This window comes from Odocoileus virginianus, chromosome 2 (assembly GCF_023699985.2).
Source record: "Odocoileus virginianus isolate 20LAN1187 ecotype Illinois chromosome 2, Ovbor_1.2, whole genome shotgun sequence".
Lineage (NCBI taxonomy): Eukaryota > Metazoa > Chordata > Mammalia > Artiodactyla > Cervidae > Odocoileus > Odocoileus virginianus.
Window position 1 is genome coordinate 70159779 of NC_069675.1, and position 26267 is coordinate 70186045.

General features: G+C 38.1%; 1 protein-coding gene across 13 annotated transcripts in view; it reads left to right on the forward strand.

The window, feature by feature from the left end:
• DTNB (dystrobrevin beta) overlaps positions 1-26267 on the forward strand; it is a 235813-nt gene that overhangs the window by 30966 nt on the left and 178580 nt on the right. For 12 of the 13 annotated variants that reach the window (XM_070450768.1, XM_020913837.2, XM_070450757.1 and 9 more), the window contains exons 3-4: positions 8799-8879; positions 12272-12485. In XM_070450768.1, the coding sequence (XP_070306869.1) occupies positions 8799-8879; positions 12272-12485 (295 nt within the window). Of the gene's footprint in view, positions 1-8798; positions 8880-12271; positions 12486-26267 lie in introns of those variants that run through there. The other variant, XM_070450765.1, reaches the window with a different exon arrangement.

Consider the following 26267-nt stretch of genomic DNA (forward strand, 5'->3'; position numbering starts at 1 on the left):
CACTGAATACTTTTTCATGACTTTCTATTTTTTTAGGTATGTGTTCTGATATATACTATTTTCTCTATTAGATTTCTGTGTTTTCTAATTTCTGTTATGAATTATTTAGAAGTATCCTTTTAATCTAGTAAGTAGATGTTTTTAATTATAAGAATGTGTAGCTTGATTTATGGGTCAGGGAATGAGGAGCATTCTAGAATCTTTGTGTTTCTTGATATTTTATGTTGTTTTTCTGAATATTCCCTGAATGCTTGAAAATAATATACATGATTTCTCTATTATCTCAATCAAGCTTGTTATATTTTATTAAAGTCTTTTTATCCTTACTCATTTGACTGCTTGATCTTAATTACTGGAAGATGTTGAAAATCTCTGCATTGATCATGGATTTAAAATTTCCCCCCTGTAGTACTGTCAGTGTTTTGAAGCTTTTGTTCTTAGATGCATATATACTAAAATGTTCTGTCTACCTAGAAAATTGAATTTTTATTATTAAATAGGTACACTTTTTATAGCAATGTTTCTTTGCTTTGAGGTCTGATTTGTTGTATATTAATACAGCTATACCAGCTTTCTTTTGGTTAGCATGCCTAATACAGTATATTTATTATTTAAATTTTTTTGTTATGAATACTGTTATGAATACTGATGTGTTTCATTTTTCTTCCATTATATTTTGTGCTTCAATTTTGTTGTTTCTCTGTTGTATTTTGTTTTTTCCCTCTTTCCTTGGCTTTTCTTAGATGAATTGAGCTTCCTTCCTTCCCATTCTACTTTTTTTCCTCTACTTAATTGTGAGTTGTATGTTCTTTTTCTGTTCTTTTTGTGGTTACTCCAGAAATTTTAACATCAATTAAAATGAAGTCCAAATCCTATCAATATTTATAACTTTGTTCAAAGTAATGTAAGAATATTAGAATGCTTTAGAGTACCTCCTTTATGAAATAGATCCTACTTTTTGTGTTTTTTGAAGTCCAAAATTAAACTTTATTTTTATTCTGTATAATCTATTTTTGTTTTATGCAGCCTATTTGGTTATCACTTTCCTTGCTTGCCATTATTTAAAAAAAAATTAAATCTTGGTGGAATCAGCCATGTGTCTCTACCATTTCCCTTTGTGGGATTTTAAAACTTTTTCCCCTAATTCACCAACTGTGAGAGTCACCCTTCAGTGATCTTGATTTTATTTGTACCTTCCTCTCTTCTGGGACCTCTGGCTTCATCTTTGGTCCCTCGGGTTTCTAATTGGACTGCCAAGAAAAAAATGAGGAAGTCATTCATGTTCATATTTTTTGCTTATTCAGACTAATATTTTTTTTGAAAAATATTTTTTTCTTAATTAGAAGTACTTGTAAAAGTTTTGGATAGCTCTGAAATGTTACTATACATTTATTAGATTTATAATCTCTCCTCTTCTTTCTCCTTCCCTGTTCCTTATCTCCCTAGTTAGATTCCTTTCTCAGCAAAGTAAATTTATTTCTTCATGCCTCTCATTGGTCTACTGAGCACCTCCACCACATCCTATGGCCTCCTGGAACACCTTTGGAATGCTTGGCCCTACTTGAAGAGGGCTAAAAGCACCAACATGTTTATACAGGAAAAGGAGTTGACTGCTCCACTACTTTTATCAGCTCCCTCCGTCAGTCTTTCCTTGCTAGTGTCTACAGTTATATAACCTTTTAACTTGACTTTATATTTTTCGGAAAAAAACAGATCAGAGTCTTTTATACCAGGCATTCCAGAACTTCCTAATTTTTAGTAGTTTATTCATTTAGTAAATATTTAGTTGTTGTTTAGTTGCTCAGTTGTATCCAACTCTTTGTAACCCCATGGACTGCAGCATGCCAGGCTTCCCTGTCCTTCACTATCTCCTGGAGACTGCTCAAGCTCATGTCCATTGAGTTGGTGATGCCATCTAACCATCTCATCCTCTGTTGTCCCCTTCTCCCCCAGCATTAGGGTCTTTTCCAGTGAGTTGGCTCTTTGCATGGGGTGGCCAGAGTATTGGAGCTTCAGCATCAGTCTTTCCAATGAATGTTCAGGATTGATTTCTTTTAGGATGGACTGGTTTGATCTCCTGACCAGCAGTTAGGTGCCTTAGTTAGTTTTGTTGTACCTTACTTTGGCATATCGTAATGAATAGTACTACGATAACATGGTCTCTATCTTCTTGGATCTTGTTTTCCTGGAAATGGGAACCAAGAAGGATAGGGCAGTAGGAGCCATGTTGAGGGAAGCCAGTGGTGTCCAGGAAGAAATCTGGGGGGAAGTGATGTCCTGGCTGAGTCAGCCCCATATGTGGCGAAGGAAGGGCTGGGACATTATCGCCTATGGAGGCCCAGAGGTGAAAGGCCCTGGCGTGTTTGGGTAATTACATGTAGTCCAGACTGATTGGAGTTGAGTGTGAGATAAAATTTGAGAGATGCATGAGGCAAACCTTTAAATTGAGTTAGATAATCCTGTGTTGCTCTGAACTAACATTTTATTTTTTAGGAATGAAGATTCCAGCTTCCTCCTGTGGAGATTTTGATGTAGGCTTCTGATATAGACAGATAAAATAAAACCCTTCCATTTGACTGTTTGCTTTCCTTGGGATTTGATTATACTACAGAACATCCATATCCATTTCTCATTAATATAAGTAGAGCCATAATGTGCAAAGAAGAGTTAATCCTTTCTATCCTTTCCCTATCTTTCTCCTCTGCCTCTTGGGTATTCAGTGTCCGATTGGTTTCCTGTCTGTCTAGGACTTTTCACTGGGCTTTCTAACTGGGGCCAGAATTCTGCCTGGATATTTAGTTAGGACTCTCTGTACCATTTCTTGATGAACTTGAAACATTGTTTGACATTAGTATAATATTAAAATGACATTTTATTGTATTTATTATAATGAAATATTCTTGAAATGAATAATAATGAAGAGTAATCCTTTCTAAGATCATGATATCTGGTCCCATCACTTCATGGCAAATAGATGGGCAAACAGTGGAACCAGTGACAGATTTTATTTTTTTGGGCTCCAAAATCACTGCAGATGGTGATTGCAGCCATGAAATTAAAAGATGCTTGCTCCTTGGAAGAAAAGCTATGACCAATGTAGATAGCATATTAAAAAGCAGAGACTTACATTGCCAACAAAGGTCTATCTAGTCAAAACTATGATTTTTCCAGTAGTCATGTGTGGATATGGATATGAAAGTTAGACTATAAAGAAAGCTGAGCACTGAAGAATTGATGCTTTTGAACTGTGGTGTTGGAGAAGACTCTTGAGAGTCCCCTGGACAGCAAGGAGATCCAACCAGTCCATCCTAAAGGAAATCAGTCCTGAATATTCTTTGGAAGGACTGATGCTAAAGCTGAAACTCCAATACTTAGGCCATCTGATGCGAAGAACTGACTCATTGGAAAAGACCTGATGCTGGGAAGGGTTGAGGGTGGGAGGAGAATGGGATGACCAAGGACTCCATCATTGGATGGCATCACTGACTTGATGGACATGAGTTTGAGCAACCTCCGGGAGTTGGTGATGGACAGGGAAGCCTGGCGTGCTGCAGTCCATGGGGTCTCAAAGAGTCAGACACAACCAAGTGACTGAACTAAACAGAATCCTTTCTAGTTCAGAATTTCCGAAGTAATATTCTAATCATTTAAACTTCTTCACTCGGGGTTTTTCTATTTTGTATTTGCCAAGCTAACATATTTTCTGATCGGGAATTTAATGCAGGGGACCCTGGTTTGACTCCTGGGTTGGGAAGATCCACTGGAGAAAGGATAGGCTACCCACTCCAGTATTCTTGGGCTTCCCTTGTGGCTCAGCTGGTAAAGAATCTGCCTGGAATGTGGGAGACCTGGGTTCGATCCCTGGGTTGGGAAGATCCCCTGGAGAAGGGAAAGGCTACCTGCTCCAGTATTCTGGTCTGGAGAATTCCATGGACTGTATAGGCCATGGGGTCGCAAAGAGTTGGACACGATTGAGTGACTTTCACTTTCACTCTGCATTGGGGAAGTATTAAAAAAGCGAAGGCTATACTTAGTGGATGTGGCTTCTTCTTACATAGATTAGGGAAGACTGGACTGCTCTAGGAGAAGGGAAGTATATGGGAGGCTAGAGTACCTGATTTGTTGAGTATTAGTATAGTAAGATTTTAGTGAAGCTCTACGGTTACTGATAGGACTTCCCTGGTGGCTCAGTCTAAAGAGACCACCTGCATGCAGGAGACCAGGGTTCGATCCCTGGGTCGGCAAGATGCCCTGGAAATGGAAATGGCAACCCACTCCAGTGTTCTTACCTGGGAAATCCCTTTAGGCATTATTTTTGGATTTGGACTGCTGTTAGATTTTTAAGAAATGATAGTCTGGCCAGAAATTCCTAGAATTTCTGAATTCTGTAATAGTCACTGCTATCTATGAAGTGAAGTGAAAGTGTTAGTTGCTCAGTCATGTCTGACTCTTTGGGACCCTGTGAACTGTAGCCTCCCAGACTCCTCTGTTCATGGAATTATCCAGGCAAGAATACTGGAGTGGGTAGCCATTCCCTGCTCCAGGGGATCTTCCCAACCCAGGGATTGAACCCAGGTCTCCTACATTGCAGGCAGATTCTTTGCCATCTGATCCCCCAGGAAAGCCCCACCACTGTACATTTTCCCCTATTGCATTTAGAGTGATGTATGTTCTTAAGGATCAGACTGGCAAAGGAAAGCAGAGTGATACTTGACTCTTGACTGGTTCCTGAAACTTTAACCTAGTGATTTCTGGCAAACTGAAACATTTGGAGTCTTCTGTTTTCTGAAACTAGTTAGCTTTGGACTTGCATGGTATCTGCTTTATTTCATCTTTTGTGGTGACTAATCTGATCCTAACTGCACTAGAGAAAGAGTTTGAAGAGAGTGAGTTATACCAGATATACTGACTTTTTTTTTTTTTTACTGTAGTTACTTCTCCACTAGCAAACATAGCCTAATAAATGCCTTGCAAAAGTCCGATCAATTAGATTAGTAATCTTTTGTTTGATCAGCTGGGGATGGAACTTTCCTTTCCTAGCTGTTAACATCCTTTTTCTCAGTGTTTCTCATAAAAATATATGTTTAATCATTAAAATTAGCTGTAATTAAATTTACACTGTAAATTTTTATAAATTTACACTGTAATTAAAATTACAGTGATTTTATGATGGTTTATTTCTTAAATGCCCTTGGACATTTGTCAGCATTCTTTCTTAAAATCATTGGTTTGGTTTTGAATAATTAATGTTTAATGGTTCCAACTGAAAATATTTAGACTGAGGTAGTAACATAGAAGGGCTTCCCTAGTAGCTCAGCTGGTAAAGAATCCGCCTGCAATTCAGGAGACCCTGGTTTGATTCCTGGGTTGGGAAGGTCCCCTGGAGAAGGGATAATCTATACATTCCAGGATTCCTGGGCTTCCCTGGTGGCGCACATGGTAAAGAATCTACCTGCAATGAGGGAGACATGGGTTCGATCCCTGGGTTGGGAAGATCCCCTGGAGGAGGGCGTGGCGAGCCACTCCAGTATTCTTGCCTGGAGAATCCCCATGGACAGAGGAGCCTGGCGGAGTACAGTCCATAGGGTTGCAAAGAGTTGGACATGACTGAATGATTAAGCACAGCACAAGCGCAGTAACATAGAAACTAAATGAGTGGAAGAAAATCAGACTGAATAACTTCAACATAGAGGTATAAAACTTTGAAAACTACCAAGTATTATTGAAGGAAATTAAGAAAGTACTAAATAAATGGAAAGATACCCTGTTTTAAAGGATCAGAAGATTTATCATTAAGATGGCAATATTTCCTAAATGGATCCATAAACTCACTGCAGATCTCATAAAAAACTGGCTTCTTTACAGAAAGGGATATGGCTGATCCTAAAATTCATATGGAAATTCAAGGACCCAGAATAGCCAAAATAATTTCTAAAGAGAAGAGCACATTTTGAAGACTCACACTTCTGAATTTGAGAACTATTGTACAAAAGCCATAATAATCCAGATTGTGTGGTACTGGTATAAGGATAGATATATCATAAGGATATGATCATAAGGACATATCATAGCATAAGGATAGACATATCATCAATGGGATAGAATTGAAAGTTCAGAATTAAACCCATACACCTGTGGTTGCTTGATTTTTTCACAAGGATTCCATGACCATTTAATGAAGAAAGAATAGTCTTTGTGGGAATGGTGGGTATCTATGTGAAAGAATGAATTTGAACTGCTGCCTCATGCCACATAGTAAATTAACTAAAAATATGTCATGTGCTTAGTCGCTCTGTTGTATCCGATTCTTTGCAAGGCTCCGCCAGGCTCCTCTGTCTATGGGGATTCTCCAGGCAAGAATACTGGAGTGGGTCGTCATGCCCTCCTCCAGGGGATCTTCCTGACCCAGGAATTGAACTGGGGTCTCGTGCATTGCAGGTGAATTCTTTATCATCTGAGCTACCAGGGAAGCCCAGGAATCCTGGCGTGGGTAGCTTATCCCTTCTCCAGGGGACCTTCCTGACCTAGGAATTGAACCGGCATCTCCTGCCCTGCACCCGGATTCTTTACCAGTTGAGCTGCCAGCAAAGCCCTGAAAATATGTCATAGACCTAAATATAAGAGCTAAAACTGTAAAATGGTTAGAAAAAACCATTTAAATAATAATATAGGTATTATTAGGTAATAATTGAATGTAGGTAATAATTAAATAATAGTATAGGTATTAATATAAATCTTCATGAACTTAGATAAGGCAAAGCCTTCTCAGGTATGACACCAAAAGCACAAGTGACTAAAGAATGAATAGATATGGTGAATTAATCAAAGTTAAAAACTTTTGTGCTCTAGTAGATATAACTGAGAAAGTGAAATGACTACTCACAGAATGGGAAGAAAAATTTGCAAATCATATATTTCATAAGGGACTCATATCTACAACATATAAAGGACTGTTACAACTCGATGTTGAAAGATAAACAACCCAATTAAGAAATAAACAGAGTGACTCATAAGGGGAAGAGGTTTGTTTTTGAAATAATGAAAAATTTCTAAAAACTGACTGTGGTGATGGTTGTACAACTAAACTGAATACTTAAAATTGGTGAATTCTATTTCAAAATACCTGGTATATTAAAAAATAGGACTGAATAGTGTATTTATAGAAGGATAGAAATTTTGTGAGAGCCAGCTGATGAAGAAAATAATTTTAATCGTGACATCAAGGTAAAGGTTGATTGAAGTGAGATTAAAAGAAATCTTTGACTGGGAAGACCCAGAGAGATGGGGTGGAGAGGGAAGTGGGAGGGGGGACCAGGATGGGGAATACATGTAAATCCATGGCTAATTCATTTCAATGTATGACAAAAACTACTGCAATGATGTAAAGTAATTAGCCTCCAACTAATAAAAATAAATGGAAAAAAAAAAAGAAATCTTTGCTTCAATTTTTGATCAGTAGGTATGTTCACCAAAAACCTGGAAAAATCCTTCCTTTTTTCTCCCCCCTCCCCCCCACCCCGTACTGTGGAATGAGCAGAAATGAGAGATGACTGTAAATATTGGTAGAAGAAGATAATTTATGACAGTTCCCTTTCCATCTATTGTGTCAGAAGTTGCCGCCAGATCTTACAAAGGCAGTATGGATAAAATAAAAAAGAAACTCACATTGGAGGTCAGACTTCCCTGAAGTGGGCTTAACGTTCAACGAGACTTTTACAGCAAATTTTGAAATGAAAACAAAGTTTGATTTATAGCCTCATGTAATTTAGGCTTTGTTCTAGTTACTATGGCTATATATCACTTATTCCCGAACAGCCATTTGTTTTACATCTTTTTTGGTTCTGAAAACAGAACATCATCCAGTGCTGATGACTTGACTTCGCTGCATGAAGTCTGAGGCCTCTGTTGGAAGGCTCAGATTCAAGGCTGGGTCATTTGACTTGCTCACTTACGTGTTTGGCAGTTGCTGCTGACTTTAAGCTAATGGACTCAGTTCCTCTGCCTACCAGCATCTCTGTGTGGTCTCTCCACATCCAGCTAGTTTGGGCTTCTTTACAACAATGATGTCCAGGTTCCAAGCATCCTCAGAGAGTGAGAGCAGGGGCAGGCTGTCCTAGGTTTATCACCCATCTTCAGAAAGCAGGCAGTGTTCCTCTGCCACACTCTCTTTGTTGAGGCAGGCACAGTGTCCTCATATGCAGGTGGCGGGAAATAATCTTTAGCTCTTGCTGGGGAGGGGCAGTGTACTAGAAGCACATAAAACAGTGGTCTGGAAATACTGTCATGGCCCTTTCTTGAAAAACACAGGCTGCCTCAGACATGGAAGGGGACCTTAGAGATCAGCTGGCCCAGTTCCCTGATTTTTCCCTGGCCTCATCAGTGAGGCCGAGAAGAAGGGATGTAACATGGGCACAGTCATGGTTCATGGTTGGTGGTTAGACTGGGGCTGGGATTTAGCTTTCCTGGCTCGAGGCTGAGGTCTTTCCTACTCTACCACTGAGTTTCACTTTGCAGAATATGTAATTCATTCACTCAAATCATGAGTGGTCCTCCCCTCAGAGTTTTCCTAAACTAGCAGACAGACTGATGTAGGCAAAACTGCTGGCGTCGTGCTTGGCATGGAGTGGGCACACAGAAGTGTTTCTTAACCGTTCTTCTCCACCTTGTGTTTTAGCCAAAGAAGGTCTAGTTGACATGTTATATAGCCTGTGCCAACACAACAGAATAGAATCACTTCCCCAGTGTCTGGAAATTAAATGGTAAATCTAATTGAAGGTTTTTTATTTGCCCTTTTTCAGGTGCTCAGAATTTTGATGTCATACGACTATCAACTTACAGAACAGCTTGCAAATTACGATTTGTACAAAAGCGATGCAACCGTAAGTCATTTCTACTCATTTCTATGATAGCTGGATTGAGCTCTTGATAGTATAAAAGATTTTACTGTCTTCTAGTCATATTGTAATGTTAATTGAATTATTTTTTGTCGTGTTTATCAGAATGTAAGCTTAATAATGGAAAGAACTTCTTGATTTATTCTGGGTGTCCCTCAAAATATTTAAGAAACTCAGTAAGCTAACTAGCTTTGAGATTAATTAGTTCTTTAAATGGGAGAATTGATTTCTCCTTGTCACTGTTTTTAGTGAAAAGTTCTGTATAAAATTAATACAATTTATCAGTTTCTGGAAGGAAAGAAAAGTTAATATTTTGATAAGGGTATAATAAAAATTAACTTTCTTGATTAAACTTATTATAACATAAATCAGCCCTTTCTATAAGCAGTTGCTTCCACAATTGCTACTTATGAAATAAATATATGTATGTGTATATGTATATACACAGGCATATAAAATTCTTCTTAATTTGTGTACAGAGAACTAATTTAGAATTATTGTACTTTTCTCATATATGTGTTTGTGTGTGTATTAAGGAAAAACTGTTTTGTGTAATCTAAAAATCATTAGCCTTAGAGTGGGAGAATCTGTTTTAGTCTAGGTTTTGTTTGTCATTTATTATAAATCACTTTATATCTAAATACTTCTACACTGCTTTAAGTCCTACTCAGAGATTCTAGCTTAAAATTCTCTTTTGAAGAGTTTACCATGCCATCCTAGATTGAAGTCATGTTTCTTCTCTGATTTCCCAAAGCATTGTTTTTCAAATTATGGGTTATGACCTGCTAATGGTTCCTGAAACCGTTTTGGTGGACTGTAGCCAGAATTTAAAGCATGTAATGGAGAGAAAGAAGGACAAAAAACTAGAATATAGCTTATGTAGTAAGGTATTTTATGGAACATGTTTTTTATATATCTAGAAGTGTGTGTGTATGTGTGTTTTGATTAAAATACATTTTTGTGGGTTGTCAGAAAGTTTGAAAACCACTGTCCTAGGGCAACTACCAGTTTTATAATTCTTCCTATAATTCTTGGAACATAGTAGTCTGTGTGTGGGCTGAGCCAGGCTAATGGCATTAGTAATATAAAGATGCATGGTTTTAGAAGTTTTATGTTGTCACATATGATTCTTTAATCCACGTGAAATTTTTTTGTGGGTAGAGAGTATAAGTAGGCATCAAATTTTTCCCATATGTATGTTCAGTTGACCCTGCACTGTTTATTGAAGAGACCATCTGTTTTCTCCATTACTAAAAAATCTTTTTCTCCTATTCATTAGGAGAAATGTACTAGAATGTTGATAGCTGTGTCCATATATGAGAGGATCTGCTTTTGGACTCTTGTGTTCTATTGGTCTATTTGTCTATCCTTGTACCAATCGTCATTGTTATAGCTTTATAGCGTGTTCTGGATATCAGGTAGAACAAGTCTCCCTACTTTGTTATATAGAGACATACTCCTTTTTACATTTAATTTCACACAAATTTTGGAATCTGTTAATTTATACTAAAAGCATAATTTTAATTATAAAATTAAAAATTTAATTTACATATAGTAAAATTCATCCTTTTAATATATAGCACTTGGGATTTTCTTGGGATTGCATTGAATCTGTTGATCAAGTTGGGGAGAATTGCTGTATTTCCAGTGTTGAGATTTCATTCTATGAGTGTGGTATATCCCTCCATTTATTTAGATTTTCAATTTCTGCTAGTTATATTTATAGGTATTTTGGTTGAGATGGTGAACATCCTTTATTGGACTTATTCCTAAATTCTTGATGATTTGTAATACTATTTTAGGTTTTAAAAATTTCATTACCTGTAACTGGTAGTGGAAATGCAGTGATTTTCATATCTTGATTTGTATCTAGCATTCATTCTAGACTCACATATTAATTTTAGTGATAAATATATAGTCTTTATGATTTTTAATGTATATAATTTTGTCATTTGAATGGTTACATTTCTTTATTTCCAATGTTTGTACTGATAATTACTGCATATTTATATGGTTTAGGATCTGAAATACAATAGGAAGGATGATAGTGAGTGTTTTTATCTCATTCCCAGTATCAGAGAAACAGCTTTCAACATTTTACTATTAAGTAATATGTTTGCTGCAGTTTTTTGTAGCTATCCTTAATCAGATTAAGGAAGTTCCTAGTAGTATGTTTCTTCATTTCTAAAGATAAGGCTTATTTTAAAAGTTTTCTTTTGATAATGATTTCTGACTTAATTTCATTTTAGCCAGAGAACAATGTTTATATGACTTTAATCCTTTAACATTTATTGAGATTAGCTTTATGACTCAAAGTAAGGTCAATATTTTTTCAAGGTCAATTTTTATGCGTATTCTTTTTGTTCTTGAAAGTAAAGCATATTTTTTGATCATTGGGGCAGGACTTCATATGGTGTCAATTATGCCTACTTTATTGGTTGTAAACTTTGCCTATGACTGTTCTTATCTTTTTATATGTTTATTCTGCCACTTGCTTAAGAGGATTGTGTTACTGTCTCCCACAAAGCTTGTGACTGTCTTTTTGAGGTTCTGTTACCTTTTGCATTGTGTATTTTTGAAGCAGCAAAGGGGAGGCAAAAAAGAAGTGAGTAGGACTAAGTGCTTATACACTGAGTTGAACGAAGAGTAGCAGTTGTCGAAAAGTAAAATATTGAGAGAATGAAGACAAGAGTCGTTTTAATGAAGTAGGTACAGATTTCTCTCACACTCAATTCACTGTCTCTGGTGAAGAGGATGTTTTTTTCCTCCTGAAATAGGGAGGGCATTGTTCACATGGGACTATTTATTCCTGCTTTGGGGAAGAAAGGGGGAGGTCAGAGTGTCCTTTTTGGCATCTGCTGTTTTTCAAGTGTCTTTAGCTCAAACTAATCCATAGGCCACAGTGACATATTTTGGGGTGACATATTCTGCCACTCTTCACTATTCTTTTTTAAAAATATTTATTTATTTGTGGCAGTGTTGGGTCCTCATGGCTGCGTGGGCTTTCTCTAGTTGCAGGGAGTAGGGGCTTCTCCCTAGTTGTAGTGCAAGGGCTTCTCATTGCGGTGGCTTCTCTTGTTGCGGAGCATGGCCCTAGGGCGTGTGGGCTTCAGTAATTGTAGCATGTGGGTTCATAGTTGGGACTCCTGGGCTCTAGAGTACACTCTCAGTAGCTGTAGTGCACTGGTTTAGTTGCTCCACAGCATGTGGTATCCTCTGGGACCAAGGATCCAACCCGTGTCTCCCGCATTGGCGCTGAGCCACCGGGGAAGCCCTACCCTTCACTGTTCTAGTAATTGTAAATAAATGCAAAGTTCTTATATCTTTCTGATAAATTAAAGCTGTTGAGTTGTTGACAGCTTCTCTTTGTGTTCTAGTCCATCTTGTTGATATCTGGAACATGATTGAAGCCTTCCGAGACAATGGCCTTAATACACTGGACCATAGCACTGAGATCAGCGTGTCCCGCCTCGAGACCGTCATCTCATCCATCTACTACCAGCTGAACAAGCGCCTTCCTTCCACTCACCAGATCAGTGTGGAGCAGTCCATCAGCCTCCTTCTCAACTTCATGATTGCTGCATATGACAGGCTAGTACCTTACCTGCTTACTCCATCTTAAGAATATTTCTCTCCTAATCACCCTTCTTTCGCACTGCCTTGCCAGGGGTTGTCAATTCAGAGACACAGTAAATAGGGAAATGAATTAGTATAAGTCCGTTCTAAAGACTGGTTCAATGCCAGAATGACTTACTGTCCTGCGGCATGTCACATAGTAACCTCTGTAACATTAGGGAGAGTCAGAACACTTGAGACACATTGTTTGGTAAGAGCATAGATACATTAATATTGATGTTCTGTATCCAGTGAAATATAGCTAAGTTGTACATTTGATTATGAGGCTCTCTATCTGACATCTAAGCTAATTTTTCTTTATGATGAAATAACAGTTGCCCTTGGACTATAGTATCTTGCTTTCTCTTTATTTATGTTTAGGATTCTATTTTAATTTTTTTTAATGTAGAACATTGTGCTCTAAACCTTCAAACAATAGAAGAAAACTAAAGATAACCCAAAGTAAAACAGAAATGAGTTGTTATATTGGTATTTATGGAGAGTATATGATAAAGAATAAAAAATAGATCATAAGTGATGGAAGCACTGAGGTTATTTTCTGGAAACTAAGGATTTAGTTGCCGATTCCTGCTATAACTGTCAGCTATCTGATTTGGATGGGTTCATTCTCTTTCCTTCATTTTTCTCTCTGTAGAAAAGCAAATTCAGGTATTTGTATAATGCTGTTTAGTTACACTTCATAATGGTAAAGCCATTCACGTGTCAAGGCCAGGTCACACAGAGGCAGTCACTAAATTCACAACAATTTTAAAGATTTTATCACATTAGATATTCCATCCATTTAATAACAATTTTTTAAAAAGAAATTTGAATTCTTAAAACACGAGTCCCAGAATTCTAGTGCCATTTTCTTAAAGCAGTTTAGATGAGTGAATTCAGTAGTTTAGTTTTATACTGTCCAAGGAATGCTTCTTCTGATCCAAAAACTTTAGTAAAAACTGTTGCTCTGTGGTGAGTAAACAGTACCTTATCATGACACTGACTTGCTGAGTGCGTCAATTCAGGGCCATGCAACACAATGTAAGAAACAGTATTTTTAAAGTCAGAAATAAAAACCGTCAGTCAGTCAGTTCAGTCCCTCAGTCGTGTCCGACTCTTTGTGACCCCATGAACTGCAGCACGCCAGGCCTCCCTGTCCATCACCAACTTCTGGAGTTTACCCAAACTCATGTCCATTGAGTCGGTGATGCCATCCAACCATCTCATCCTCTGTGGTCCCCTTCTCCTCCTGCCCTCAAATCTTTCCCAGCATCAGGGTCTTTTCAAATGAGTCAGTTCTTCACACCAGATGGCCAAAGTATTGGAATAAAAACCATCTTACAACTTAAAAATGACAAGGCGGAGAGTATAAACTTTGATTCTGTAATTATATCAAATAAGTTAACTACTATGGCTAAAGATTAGAGGAGAAGGGAGAATGAAGAGATAGCAGAGGGAGAATGGGGAGACCAAAGGTAAGGGTAGAGGCACAGAGGTGTCCCAGGACACAGGAGGAGAAAGCTGGACACACACAGAAAGAGACAAAGGAAAACAACAGACGGTGAATCAGATGAAGACAGATCAGTAGAGGGCACACTGAAGAGAACTGGGAAGAATGAGAGGAGATGAATGAGTTACGAAGAGTGAGGAATAACAGTATGACAGTGGTGACTTTGGTAATTCTCATATCTGATGCATGGGCGTGGGCATCAGAGTAAATCATCAAATCTTTACTAATCTTGAAATCTTTATATGGTACGAGCTTACCGCTCTGGAAACTTGAAATTGGCTTTCTTGTACCAAAACAAAAAGAAAAGATCTGGTTGTCAAAATTTTATTTTTGAAAATCAGGATGTTCTGTTGTTGTGATTGAAAGTCACTCAGTTGTGTCCGACTCTTTGCAGCCCCATGGACTATACAGTTCATGGAATTCTCCAGACCAGAATACTGGAGTGGGTAGCCTTCCCCTTCCCCAGGGGATCTTCCCAACCCAGAGATCAAACCCAGGCCTCCCACATTGCAGGTGGATTCTTTACCAACTGAGCCACAACGGAAGCCCCAAATACTGGAGTGAGTAGCATATCCCTTCTCCAGTGGATCTTCCTGACCCAGGAATCGAACCAGGGTCTTCTGCATTGCATGCGGATTCTTTACCAACTGATCTTTAGGGAATTCCATTTTATTGTTAAATAGTTCAAAAAGGAGTAGTCTCTATAGAATGGCCACTGTGTTACTTAGGCTGGAGAGTTCCTTTGATATGTAGAATTCATGTTGTTTTAATTGATCTTTTCATATAAAACTTGGTACCTAGTAGCTTCACTCAGTCTCCTTAGAAATGATTTTATATGAACACTTGGTACATAGTAGCTTCACTCAGTCTCCTTAGAAAGGATTTTATATGAACACTTGGTACATAGTAGCTTCACTCAGTCTCCTTAGAAAGGATTTTATATGAACACTTGGTACATAGTAGCTTCACTCAGTCTCCTTAGAAAGGATTTTATATGAACACTTGGTACATAATTGATCTTTTCAGGCTTTTTCATTGCATAATTTCTCAGTGTTAAAATTTGCATGTACCAATTACTTAGTTATTAAATTCCCTTACTTTCAAACTCATAGTGAAAGTTTTGGTCATATTATTTCTGATTATTATAATAAATTGTGAGACCTTAAAACAAATATATGGAGCAAACAGGATCTAAAACTTTCTCCGTTAAGTGTATATACTTTCTTAGGAATTAGCTTTTTTGAAACCTAGGATTTAAAATACTTCACATGTGACAATTAAAAACATTGTAGAATGCAAAGAATAATATTATAAACTTCTGTGTGTAGGATTTAAGCTGTGAGGAGCTAGCCAAAACATCCTGTGAGCCTCAGTTTTTCCTCTGTCAGATCTTGGTACCACAGTTACAGTACTGGAGTTACATGGTCTGGTCCAAAGGTACAGAAGGGTGGTGCTTTAAGCAGCATTTTTTTTTTCTTTGATAACAAGGATATCCAAATTCCCTAGCCTTCCTTACTCTTCTTCAGTTGAGCTGATTTAGAGTTTGTGATTTATTAACCTTCTTTCTGTTTCCAGCCTCTGTAGTAGTTCCACGTCTTCAGCTGTAAGCAGTAGGAAGCTTACTCAGATGGGCTTTTCTGGTAACCGGAGCACAGGCTCACATAACAGAGGACCCAGAGACAGGCCAGCCCTGGATCATGGTTGCCTCAGGGCCCTGGTTGCATTTCTTTATAGTGGTCTTGGCTTTGCCCACCTCTTCTATCACGTTTACTCTTCTGCTTCAGAAAATGCTTGCTAACAGCTACTAAATGTTTCTGGTCAAGCCTAGGTAGGCAGAGAGAGCCAGTTTTCTTTCAACACCAAGCAGAAGTACTGGAGTCTCCCTCCAGAAATGTACATTTGGGCCATGTATGTGTAAGTGTTAGGTGTTTTGTTTTGTTGTTTTTAGCTGGAACAAAGGATTTATGCCTTTAGGACAGAGGGTAGTTAAATTCTCACCCTCAACCCTTGTTGCCTCATCATGGGGACAGTTGCACTGGATATAAAGGTGCTGACTATAGTGTTCACTACTAAATTCCTTGCAGTGCAGTGTAAACTTGTTGTTCTGCTTTTTGTTAAGAAGTCCTGCTCTCCATCCAGTCCTTAAACCTGAAACTGAGAGTCATTGTAAGTCTTCCTTCTCCGTCAGTCAGTTACCAAGTTCTTTCATTTCTGCCTCTTGAATAGCCTTCAAGGTCTATGAACTCCAGTAATGCTGAAGAAGCTGAAGTTGAACGGTTTTATAAAGACCTACAAGATCTTTTAGAACTAACAACCAAAAAAGATGTCCTTTTCATTATAGGGGACTGGAATGCGAAAGTAGGAAGTCAAGAAACAGCCGGAGTAACAGGCAAATTTGGCCTTGGAGTACAGAATGAAGCAGGGCAAAGGCTAATAGGGTTTTGCCAAGAGAATACACTGGTCATAGCACACACCCTCTTCCAATGACACAAGAGAAGACTCTACACGTGGACATCACCAGATGGCCAAGACAAAAATCAGATTGATTATATTCTTTGCAGCCAGAGATGGAGAAGCTCTATACAGTCAGCAAAAACAAGACTGGGAGCTGACTGTGGCTCAGGTCATGAACTCCGAATTGCCAAATTCAGACTTAAATTGAGAAAGTGGGGAAATCCACTAGACCATTCAGGTATGACCTTAATCAAATCCCTTATGATTATACAGTGGAAGTGAGAAATAGATTTAAGGGACTAGATCTGATAGACAGAGTGCCTGATGAACTGTGGACTGAGGTTTATGACATTGTGCAGGAATCAAGACCATCCCCAAGAAAAAGAAATGCAAAAAAGCAAAATGACTGTCTGAGGAGGCCTTACAAATAGCTGTGAAAAAAAGAGAAGTGAAAGCAAAGGAGAAAAGGAAGGATATACCCATTTGAGTGCAGAGTTCCAAAGAATAGCAAGGAGAGATAAGAAAGCCTTCCTCAGCGATCAGTGCAAAGAAATAGAGGAAAATAATAGAATGGGAAAGACTAGAGATCTCTTCAAGAATATTTAGAGATATCAAGGGAACATTTCATGCAAAGATGGGCTTAATAAAGGACAGAAATGGTATGGACCTAACAGAAGCAGAAGATATTAAGAAGAGGTGGCAAGTACACACAGAAGAACTGTACAAAAAAGATCTTCACGACCCAGATAATCATAATGGTGTGATCACTCACTCTAGAACCAGACATCCTGGAATGTGAAGTCAAGTGGACCTTAGGAAGCATCACTACGAACAAAGCTAGTGGAGGTGATTGAATTCCAGTTGAGCTATTTCAAATTCTAAAAGATGATGCTATGAAAGTGCCGCACTCAATATGTCAGCAAATTTGGAAAAGTCAGCAGTGGCCATAGGACTGGAAAAAGTCAGTTTTCATTCCAATCCCAAAGAAAGGCAATGCCAAAGAATGCTCAAACTACCACACAATTGCACTCATCTCACCCACTAGTAAAGTAATACTCAAAATTCTCCAAGCCAGGCTTCAACAGTATGTGAACCGTGGACTTCCATATGTTCAAGCTGGTTTTAGAAAAGGCAGAGGATGGAGAAGGAAATGGCAACCCATTCCAGTGTTCTTGCCTGGAAAAGTCCATGGACAGAGGAGCCTGGCGAGCTGCAGTCCATGGGTTACATGACTGAGCATGTGTGCACGAGGATGGAGGGAGATGTGTTGGTAGCAATAAAGTGGTAGAACTAAAAAAAGAAAAAGGCAGAGGAACCAGAGATCAAATTGCCGACATCCGCTGGATCATTGAAAAAGCAAGAGAGTTCCAGAAAAACATCTGCTTTATTGACTATGTCAAAGCCTTTGACTGTATGGATCACAATAAACTGTGGAAAATTCTGAAAGAGATGGGAACACCAGACCACCTGACCTGCCTCTTGAGAAACCTGTATGCAGGTCAGGAAGCAACAGTTACAACTGGACATGGAACAACAGACTGGTTCTAAATAGGAAAAGGAGTATGTCAAGGCTGTATATTGTCACCCTGCTTATTTAACTTATATGCAGAGTACATCATGAGAAATGCTGGGCTGGAGGAAGCACAAGCTGGAATCAAGATTGCCAGAAGACATATCAATAACCTCAGATATGCAGATGACACCACCCTTATGGCAGAAAGTGAAGAACTAAAGAGCCTTTTGATGAAAGTGAAAGAGGAGAGTGAAAAAGTTGGCTTAAAGCTCCACATTCAGAAAACTAAGATCACAGCATTCGGTCCCATCACTTCATGGCAAATAGATGGAGAAACAGTGGAAACAGTGGCAGACTTTATTTTTTTGGGCTCCAAGATCATTGTAGATAGTGATTGCAGCCATGAAATTAAAAGATGCTTGCTCCTTGGAAGGAAAGTTATGACCAACCTAGACAGCATATTAAAAAGCAGAGACATTGCTTTGTCAACAAATGTCCATCTGGTCAAGGCTATGGTTTTTCCAGTAGTCATGTATGGATGTGAGAGTTGGACTATAAAGAAAGCTGAGTGCCGAAGAATTGATGCTTTTGAACTGTGGTGTTGGAGAAGACTCTTGAGAGTCCCTTGGACTGCAAGGAGATCCAACCAGTCCATCCTAAAGGAGATCAGTCCTGGGTGTTCATTGGAAGGAGTGATGTTGAAGCTGAAACTCCAATACTTTGGCCCCTAATGGGAAGAGCTGACTAATTTGAAAAGACCCTAATGCTGGGAAAGATTGAGGGCAGGAGGAGAAGGGGACGACAGAGGATGAGATGGTTGGATGGCATCACCGACTCAACGGACATGGGTTTGGGTAGACTCCAGCAGTTGGTGATGGACAGGGAGGCCTGGCGTGCTGCGGTTCATTGGGTTGCAAAGAGTCAGACACGACTGAGTGACTGAACTGAAGTGAACTATGAACTCCCCATCCCCATTACTACATCCCACACCTCTGATATCATCTTTTGCCTGTACCACTGCTATAGCTTCTGATTTTTTTTTTTTTGCGTATACTCTTTTTGCCCTCATTCATAGAAACAACAAGAACCCACCAACCCACTATCTATCCCAGGAACTTGAACATAAACATTGACAGTTATTTTCGTTTATCTCTTGTTACCCATCCCACTGACCTAACTAAGGTGAACCCTGTCCTAATTTTGTGTTATCATTTCATTGTTTCTTAAACAATTTTTTCACATTTATGGACATAGAGTGTTATTTAATTTTAAATAATTTTACAATTATAAAAAGAGTGCCATGCTGATGTACTATTATATTATTTTTTTTCAACCAGTAATACATTTTAAAGATTCATTCATGTTGCATTTATCTATAGTTTAGTTATTTTAACTGGCATAAAACATTCTGTTGTATTTCTATACTACTGTGGTGTTTTCTAGATATTTGCTCTAAGAAAGAACACTGCTTGGAATATTTTTATACATGTTTCATGGTACATTGTCCAGATGTTTTGCTTTGTTCTAAACTGAGGCATAGTATTGCTGAGCTGTGGGTTATTTGAAAGTTCAGCTTTGAACTGAATTGATATTTATTTATTTTAAATATTTATTTATTCATTTATTTGGGCACACTGGGTCTTAGTGGTAGCACGTAAACCCTTAGTTGTGGCATGTGGGATCTAGCTTCCTGACCAGGAATCGAACCCTGGCCCCCTGCATTGGGAGCTTGAAGTCTCAGCCACTGCACCATCAGGAAACTGATTTTTAGAAAGTATCAAATGATTCTTCCAAACTGTGCTAGTAAGTAGGAGATCCTTTTGATTCACATTTTGTAAGCCTTAGAATTCTCAGACTTCTTAGTTTGTTAGTTTTGTTGTTTTTCACCCTCTCCTACAGCTTCAAGCTTCCATAAGGGGTTATTTTCTGTCTGCCTGAAGAACACCCTTAGGTATTTCCTTTCTGCAAGTCAGATTGTGACACATTGTCTTAATTTTTGTTTGAAATTTTCATGTTCACACTTGAAGAATATTTTCATCTGGTATATGAGTTTTGGTTGACAATTTTTTCTTTTAACATTTTAAGAATATTGTTCTAGTATTTTTGTAGCTTCTGTTATTTCTGATGAGAAATCGACAGTGAATGTAGTTTTAGTTGCTTTGATGGTAATCTGTCAATTTCGTTTGCAACTCTTTTTTTTTTTTTTTATTTTTTTTTCCATTTATTTTTATTAGTTGGAGGCTAATTACTTTACAGCATTGCAGTGGTTTTTGTCATACATTGAATTAGCCATGGATTTACATGTATTCCCCATCCCGGTCCCCCCTCCCACCTCCCTCTCCACCCCATCCCTCTGGGTCTTCCCAGTGCACCAGGCCTGAGCACTTGTCTCATGCATCCAACCTGGGCTAGTGATCTGTTTCACCCTAGATATACATGTTTCGATGCTGTTCTCTTGAAACATCCCACCCCCGCGTTCTCCCATAGAGTCCACAAGTCTGTTCTATACATCTGAGTCTCTTTTTCTTTTTTTGCATATAGGGTTATCGTTACCATCTTTCTAAAGTCCATATATATGTGTTAGTATACTGTAATGGTCTTTATCTTTCTGGCTTACTTCGCTCTGTATAATGGGCTCCAGTTTCACCCATCTCATTAGAACTGATTCAAATGAATTCTTTTTAACGGCTGAGTAATATTCCATGGTGTATATGTACCACAGCTTCCTCATCCATTCATCTGCTGATGGGCATCTAGGTTGCTTCCATGTCCTGACAATCGTTTGCAACTCTTAAGGTTGTTTTTTCCCCTTTTCTTTTTTCTTTTGGTCTTTAGCAATATTACCATGATGCCAAATGCATCATTCTTACATTCCTTAAATAGCAATAAGCAGAGATTTTTTTTAAGATCTGGGCTTTTAATCTAATATCTAGATTCCCTATGGTTCTTTTTGTACTGTTTGCTGTTTCTGGTATTCATTCTTGTTGTCTTATTTCCTTTTTGGCTTATTATTTTTTATTATGTGAGAAACATATTGCAAAATTTTAAAATTTTTATTATGTATCAGACATTATATTTTAAAATATTTTTCAGCAATACTTTGAGGCCTAGGATAATGTTTTCCCTCCAGAGAGGGTTTCTGTTTGCTTTTGCCAGGTGCCTGGAGACCTTAACAGTCCAGAGGCACCCGATTTCAGTTTCCAGTTCAGCCCATGTGAGGCCCTGTGTCACTTCTGCACACTAGTGGTCTAGGTGCAGCCTTTGAGCTTTCAATCCAGAGTAATGGAAGAAAGAATAGGCAGTTTCATCAGGATTCAACATTTCACATATCTCTTCCAGCTCCTTAATACTTTCAGAATTACTATTCTGTAATTCAGCCTTTCTGAGCTCTCCTCTGAAAACAGAAAATTGCTTGCATGGAAAAAGTGGTTTCAACCATTGCCCTCCCCTCCCTGGTCATCCAACTCCTTTGCATTAGGTGACTCAGTTATTAGTCCTCATTTGCATTCAGAGAGATTAAAAAAATTTTTTCTCCCATCTTTTCTACTCAGGATGAGGTCATCAGAATAAACGGATATGTCAATGCCAAATATTTCCTCCGTTTTTATTTATTATTTCAGAATGTTGTCAGATTTACTTCTTTTGTCTCTTATTGTTTCTCATATATGCTTCAATTCTTTGACTTTCTCTGCCTCCTTTTGAAGAGTTTTATCAGTCTGCACTTCTCCTCATTAATTTGTTTTTTGTTTAGAGCTGTTTTACTGTTTGTCCCATTTATTATGTTATTTTCAGTTAACTGTATTTTTCAAACCTAGTATATCTGATTGATTCTTTTATGTGATTTGTAGTTCTTATTTCATTATTATTAGTTTCAGGTATATAACATAATGGTTCAATATTTATATATTGTAAAATGATCACCACAATAGGTCTAGTTAACATCTATCACCATACAGAATTAGAAAAATTTTTTTCTTCTGATGAAAACTTTTAAGATCTCTCTTAGAAATTTTCAGATACACACTACAGTGTTTTAAATTGTGGTTACCATGCTGTATGTTACATCCCCATGACTTATTTATTTTATAACTGAAAGTTTGTACCTTTGACCCCCTGTCCCATTTTGCCCACCCTCCACACCTTGCTTCTGGCAACCACCAGCCTGTTCTCTGTATCTCTGAACCGGAGATTTCTTTTTTTTAAATCAACAGATTACACATAAAAGTGAGATCATATGATATTTGTCTTTACCCATCTGACTTATTTCACTTAGCATACTGCCCTTGAAGTCCATCCATATTGCAAATGCAAGACTACCTTCTTTTTTTATGACTAATATTTCATTGTGTTTGTATGTATGTGTATATATATGTCTTTGTGTATATATTTATATACATACATATGCACCATGTTTTCTTTATTCTGTTCATATACTGCTTGACTCCTAGATTGCTTCCATGTCTTGGCTGTTGTAAATAATGGTTCAGTGAACAGATAGGTGCATATATATTTGAGTTAGTGTTTTCATTTTCTTCCCAGAAGTAGAATTTCTGGATCATGTGGTAGCTCTATGTCTAAATTTTTCAGGAACTTCCATACTGTTTTCCATAGTGACTGCACCTGTTTACATTCCCACCAGCAGTGCACAAGAGTTCCATTTTCTCCACATCCTCATCAACACTTCTTATTTACTATTTTTGATAATAGCCATTCTTTTTTTTTTTTTCCATTTATTTTTATTAGTTGCAGGCTAATTACTTTACATCATTGCAGTGGTTTTTGTCATACATTGAAATGAATTAGCCATGGATTTACATGTATTCCCCATCCCGGTCCCCCCTCCCACTTCCCTCTCCACCCGATCCCTCTGGGTCTTCCCAGTGCACCAGGCCCGAGCACTTGTCTCATGCACCCAACCTGGGCTGGTGATCTGTTTCACCCTAAATAATATACATGTTTCGATGCTGTTCTCTTGAAACATCCCACCCTCGCCTTCTCCCAGAGTCCACAAGTCTGTTCTATACATCTGAGTCTCTTTTTCTGTTTTGCATATAGGGTTATCGTTACCATCTTTCTAAATTCCATATATATGTGTTAGTATACTGTAATGGTCTTTATCTTTCTGGCTTACTTCACTCTGTATAATGGGCTCCAGTTTCATCCATCTCATTAGAACTGATTCAAATGAATTCTTTTTAATGGCTGAGTAATAGTCCATGGTGTATATGTACCACAGCTTCCTCATCCATTCGTCTGCTGATGGGCATCTAGGTTGCTTCCATGTCCTGGCTAGATAATAGCCATTCTAATAGGTGTGAGATGATATCCCATTATGGTTTTGATTTTCATTTCCTTGAAAATATGTTTTCATATGTCTCTTTAACATATTTATTATGTTTATTTTTAAATTCCTAGTCCATTTGCTCTAATACTTTTGAAACTAATGTAACTTGTCTTGTTTGTTGATTTTTTTCTTTTTTTTTTTTTTAAAGATAGTTGTACCCCTGAATCCATGGAGTCATTTTGGGTTGGATATTTGCAGTAGATGTGGGAAAATTGTGGACATGTAGGCTGGAGTGTCCACATACGTATATGGTTCTTCAAAGTATGGGGTGTGCTGGAGGTGGCAGAAAAAGGGGGCCAAATTCTCCTGATGTGGGAGCATCAAGTGTCTGCATCCCAGATGGTGAATTTGACTTTCCAGGTCATTTTGAAGGTATATTAGTCATTGTACAGAGATTGAGCATATTTTAATGAATAATCTATTGGCTTGATTGATAGTTTTAGTATTTAGATATATGTATATGGGCCTCTTTTTGTGATCATGCTGCTTTAGGGGGAGGCCTGGTACCAGCTATTGATTGAACCATAATGGTTTTTCTTTTTTTTTATATTGACCATTTAAATAGTCTTTATTGAATTTGTTACAATATTGCTTCTATTTTATGTTTTGGGTGGTTTTTTTTTTTTTTTTTTTCCGACCATGAGGCATGTGGGATCTTAGCTTACTGACCAGAAATCAAACTCACAGCCCCTGCAGTGGAAGGTGAAGTCTTAACCACTAGACTGCCAGGGAAGTTCAGAGTCATTGTGATTCTGATAGATTATTTTCTAGAACACTTACCTCATTTTGAACTGATGGTCTAAACTTTTATAGTTTAAACCTGATAGGAGATTCTTCTTGGATAATTATCGTATTCTATGTTTTCCTCTGTCAGAAGGAAAAATGTTTTATAATGACTTCCTAAGAAATTCCTTTATGCTTTACCTGACTATTGAACCTTATCTTCCCTCTTATTTTTTTTAAATCAAGATTTGTTTTGTAAATGAGTTGGTGACCTTCACCAAGATGAGATACAGTGAAATTCCACCTTTAATGGAATAAACCTGTTAAAAAAATCATATATCTAATGAAACTAGGCTTGGATAAAATCTTCAAAGCATATCTACTAAACATATCAGTGAAAGGCCCAGGGTTATTGTTTACCATCTAGAATAACTGTAGAAAACACTCTTTCAAATTTGAGCAATCTGAAGATTCCTTAGGCTAAAGACTTTGATACAGCTAATTTATGATGAATTTTATATGAAAAACATTTCTCTGTGGTTTGGAAATATGGCTGAAAACCATTTAAAAATCTTGTTTTAGCAGTTTAATTTGGATATATTAAAAGTTTCCATAGTTCCCTTTTAATACTGGATGCCAGAAAATGAAGCAATATAAATACAAAAAAGCAAAACCAAACTAGTTCACTTTAAATAAAAACAAATGTATTCCTTAAGTTCTGAATGTGCCTAGCACATTTATGGAATGGACATTGCTGAAAAAGGGTATTATTAGGTTATGGTCTTCCCCATTCGTGATTTTTAAACAAAGGTACAATTTCCTGGGAGACACAAACATTTCATTTATTTATGTGCAGTCTTTACTGATATCTCTGCCTGTTCTTTGATGGATTCAGGATGACAGGGGAAAGCCAAGTTAAAATAGGAGAGAATTAGTGCTGGATAGGAAGCTTTTGATGCCCTCGACTGTAGCCTATTTAGCTCCTAGAAGAGCTGCTGCTGCTGCTACTGCCGCTAAGTCTTTTCGGTCGTGTCTGACTCTGTGTGACCCCATAGACGGCAGGCAGCCCACCAGGCTCCCCCATCCCTGGGATCCTCCAGGCAAGAACACTGGAGTCCGTTGCCATTTCCTTCTCCAATGCATGAAAGTGAAAAGTGAAAGTGAAGTCGCTCAGTCGTGTCTGACTCTTAGCGACCCCATGGACTGCAGCCTACCAGGCCCCTCCGTCCATGGGATTTTCCAGGCAAGAGTACTGGAGTGGGGTGCCATTGCCTTCACCGCCTAAAAGAGCTAAGGTTAGTTAATTCTTCTAATTCTTAGAAGATCTGACCGCAGCTTTTTCAGGATATTTCCAGGGGATGGTGAAGAATGAGCTGGGCTTTTGAATGTTTCATGAAGGTGAAATCCTAAGGGGAAACCTGTTGCAAAATGGAGAAAAACAGTTGCTTTGGTGGCAGAGGAGGAGTGGAGCCGTGTGTCCACACAGCACCCTCTGCCCTGTAGGATACTGCTGTGGATTGTGTGCATTATGTGATGTGATGGGTAGTGTGACCCCCGAAGCCAGTTCACTGAACCCTAGTCTAAGTGCTTGGTGACAGAATTACTTTGAAGTTCATTTGTTTCTCTACCCATCACTTCCTTGCTCTTTAAATTTTAAAGCTTTTGTTATCTCTCAAGAGAATTCGAGCATTTGTACACATTTTCAGACAGTACTCTGATTTCAGGATATGCAGACCTGCAAAAGGCTTGACCATTAGCTAAAAAATAAATTTCAGATAAAAAAATTGTGAGGGGAGAGGTTGTTATTTTGGTTTTCATTTTATTTTTTTCTTTTTATCCTTTTTTTTTTTAAAGAAAAGGCAAGAGGAATACTTTTTCCAGGGGTTGCTTTTTCTTTACCTTTGTTTTTCCCTGAAAATAAGGAGAGCAGAAATAACAGAGGAACTTCTCCAGTCCATTCAAAACTCACCTCTAAAGTAATCTGATGAAGACACTATTTTCATCATGTAGCCTCCCACCTTGGAAACACTCAAAGATCCATCTGGTTTTTGAATGAAGTTTGTACTCCTCAGTTAGGTCTGATGCTGTATGTGTATGTGCTCAGCCGTTCAGTCACGTCCGACTCTTTGTGCCCCATGAACTATATAGCTCACCAGGTTCCTCTGTCCATGGCATTTCCCAGGCAAGAATACTGGCATGGGTTGCCATTTCTTT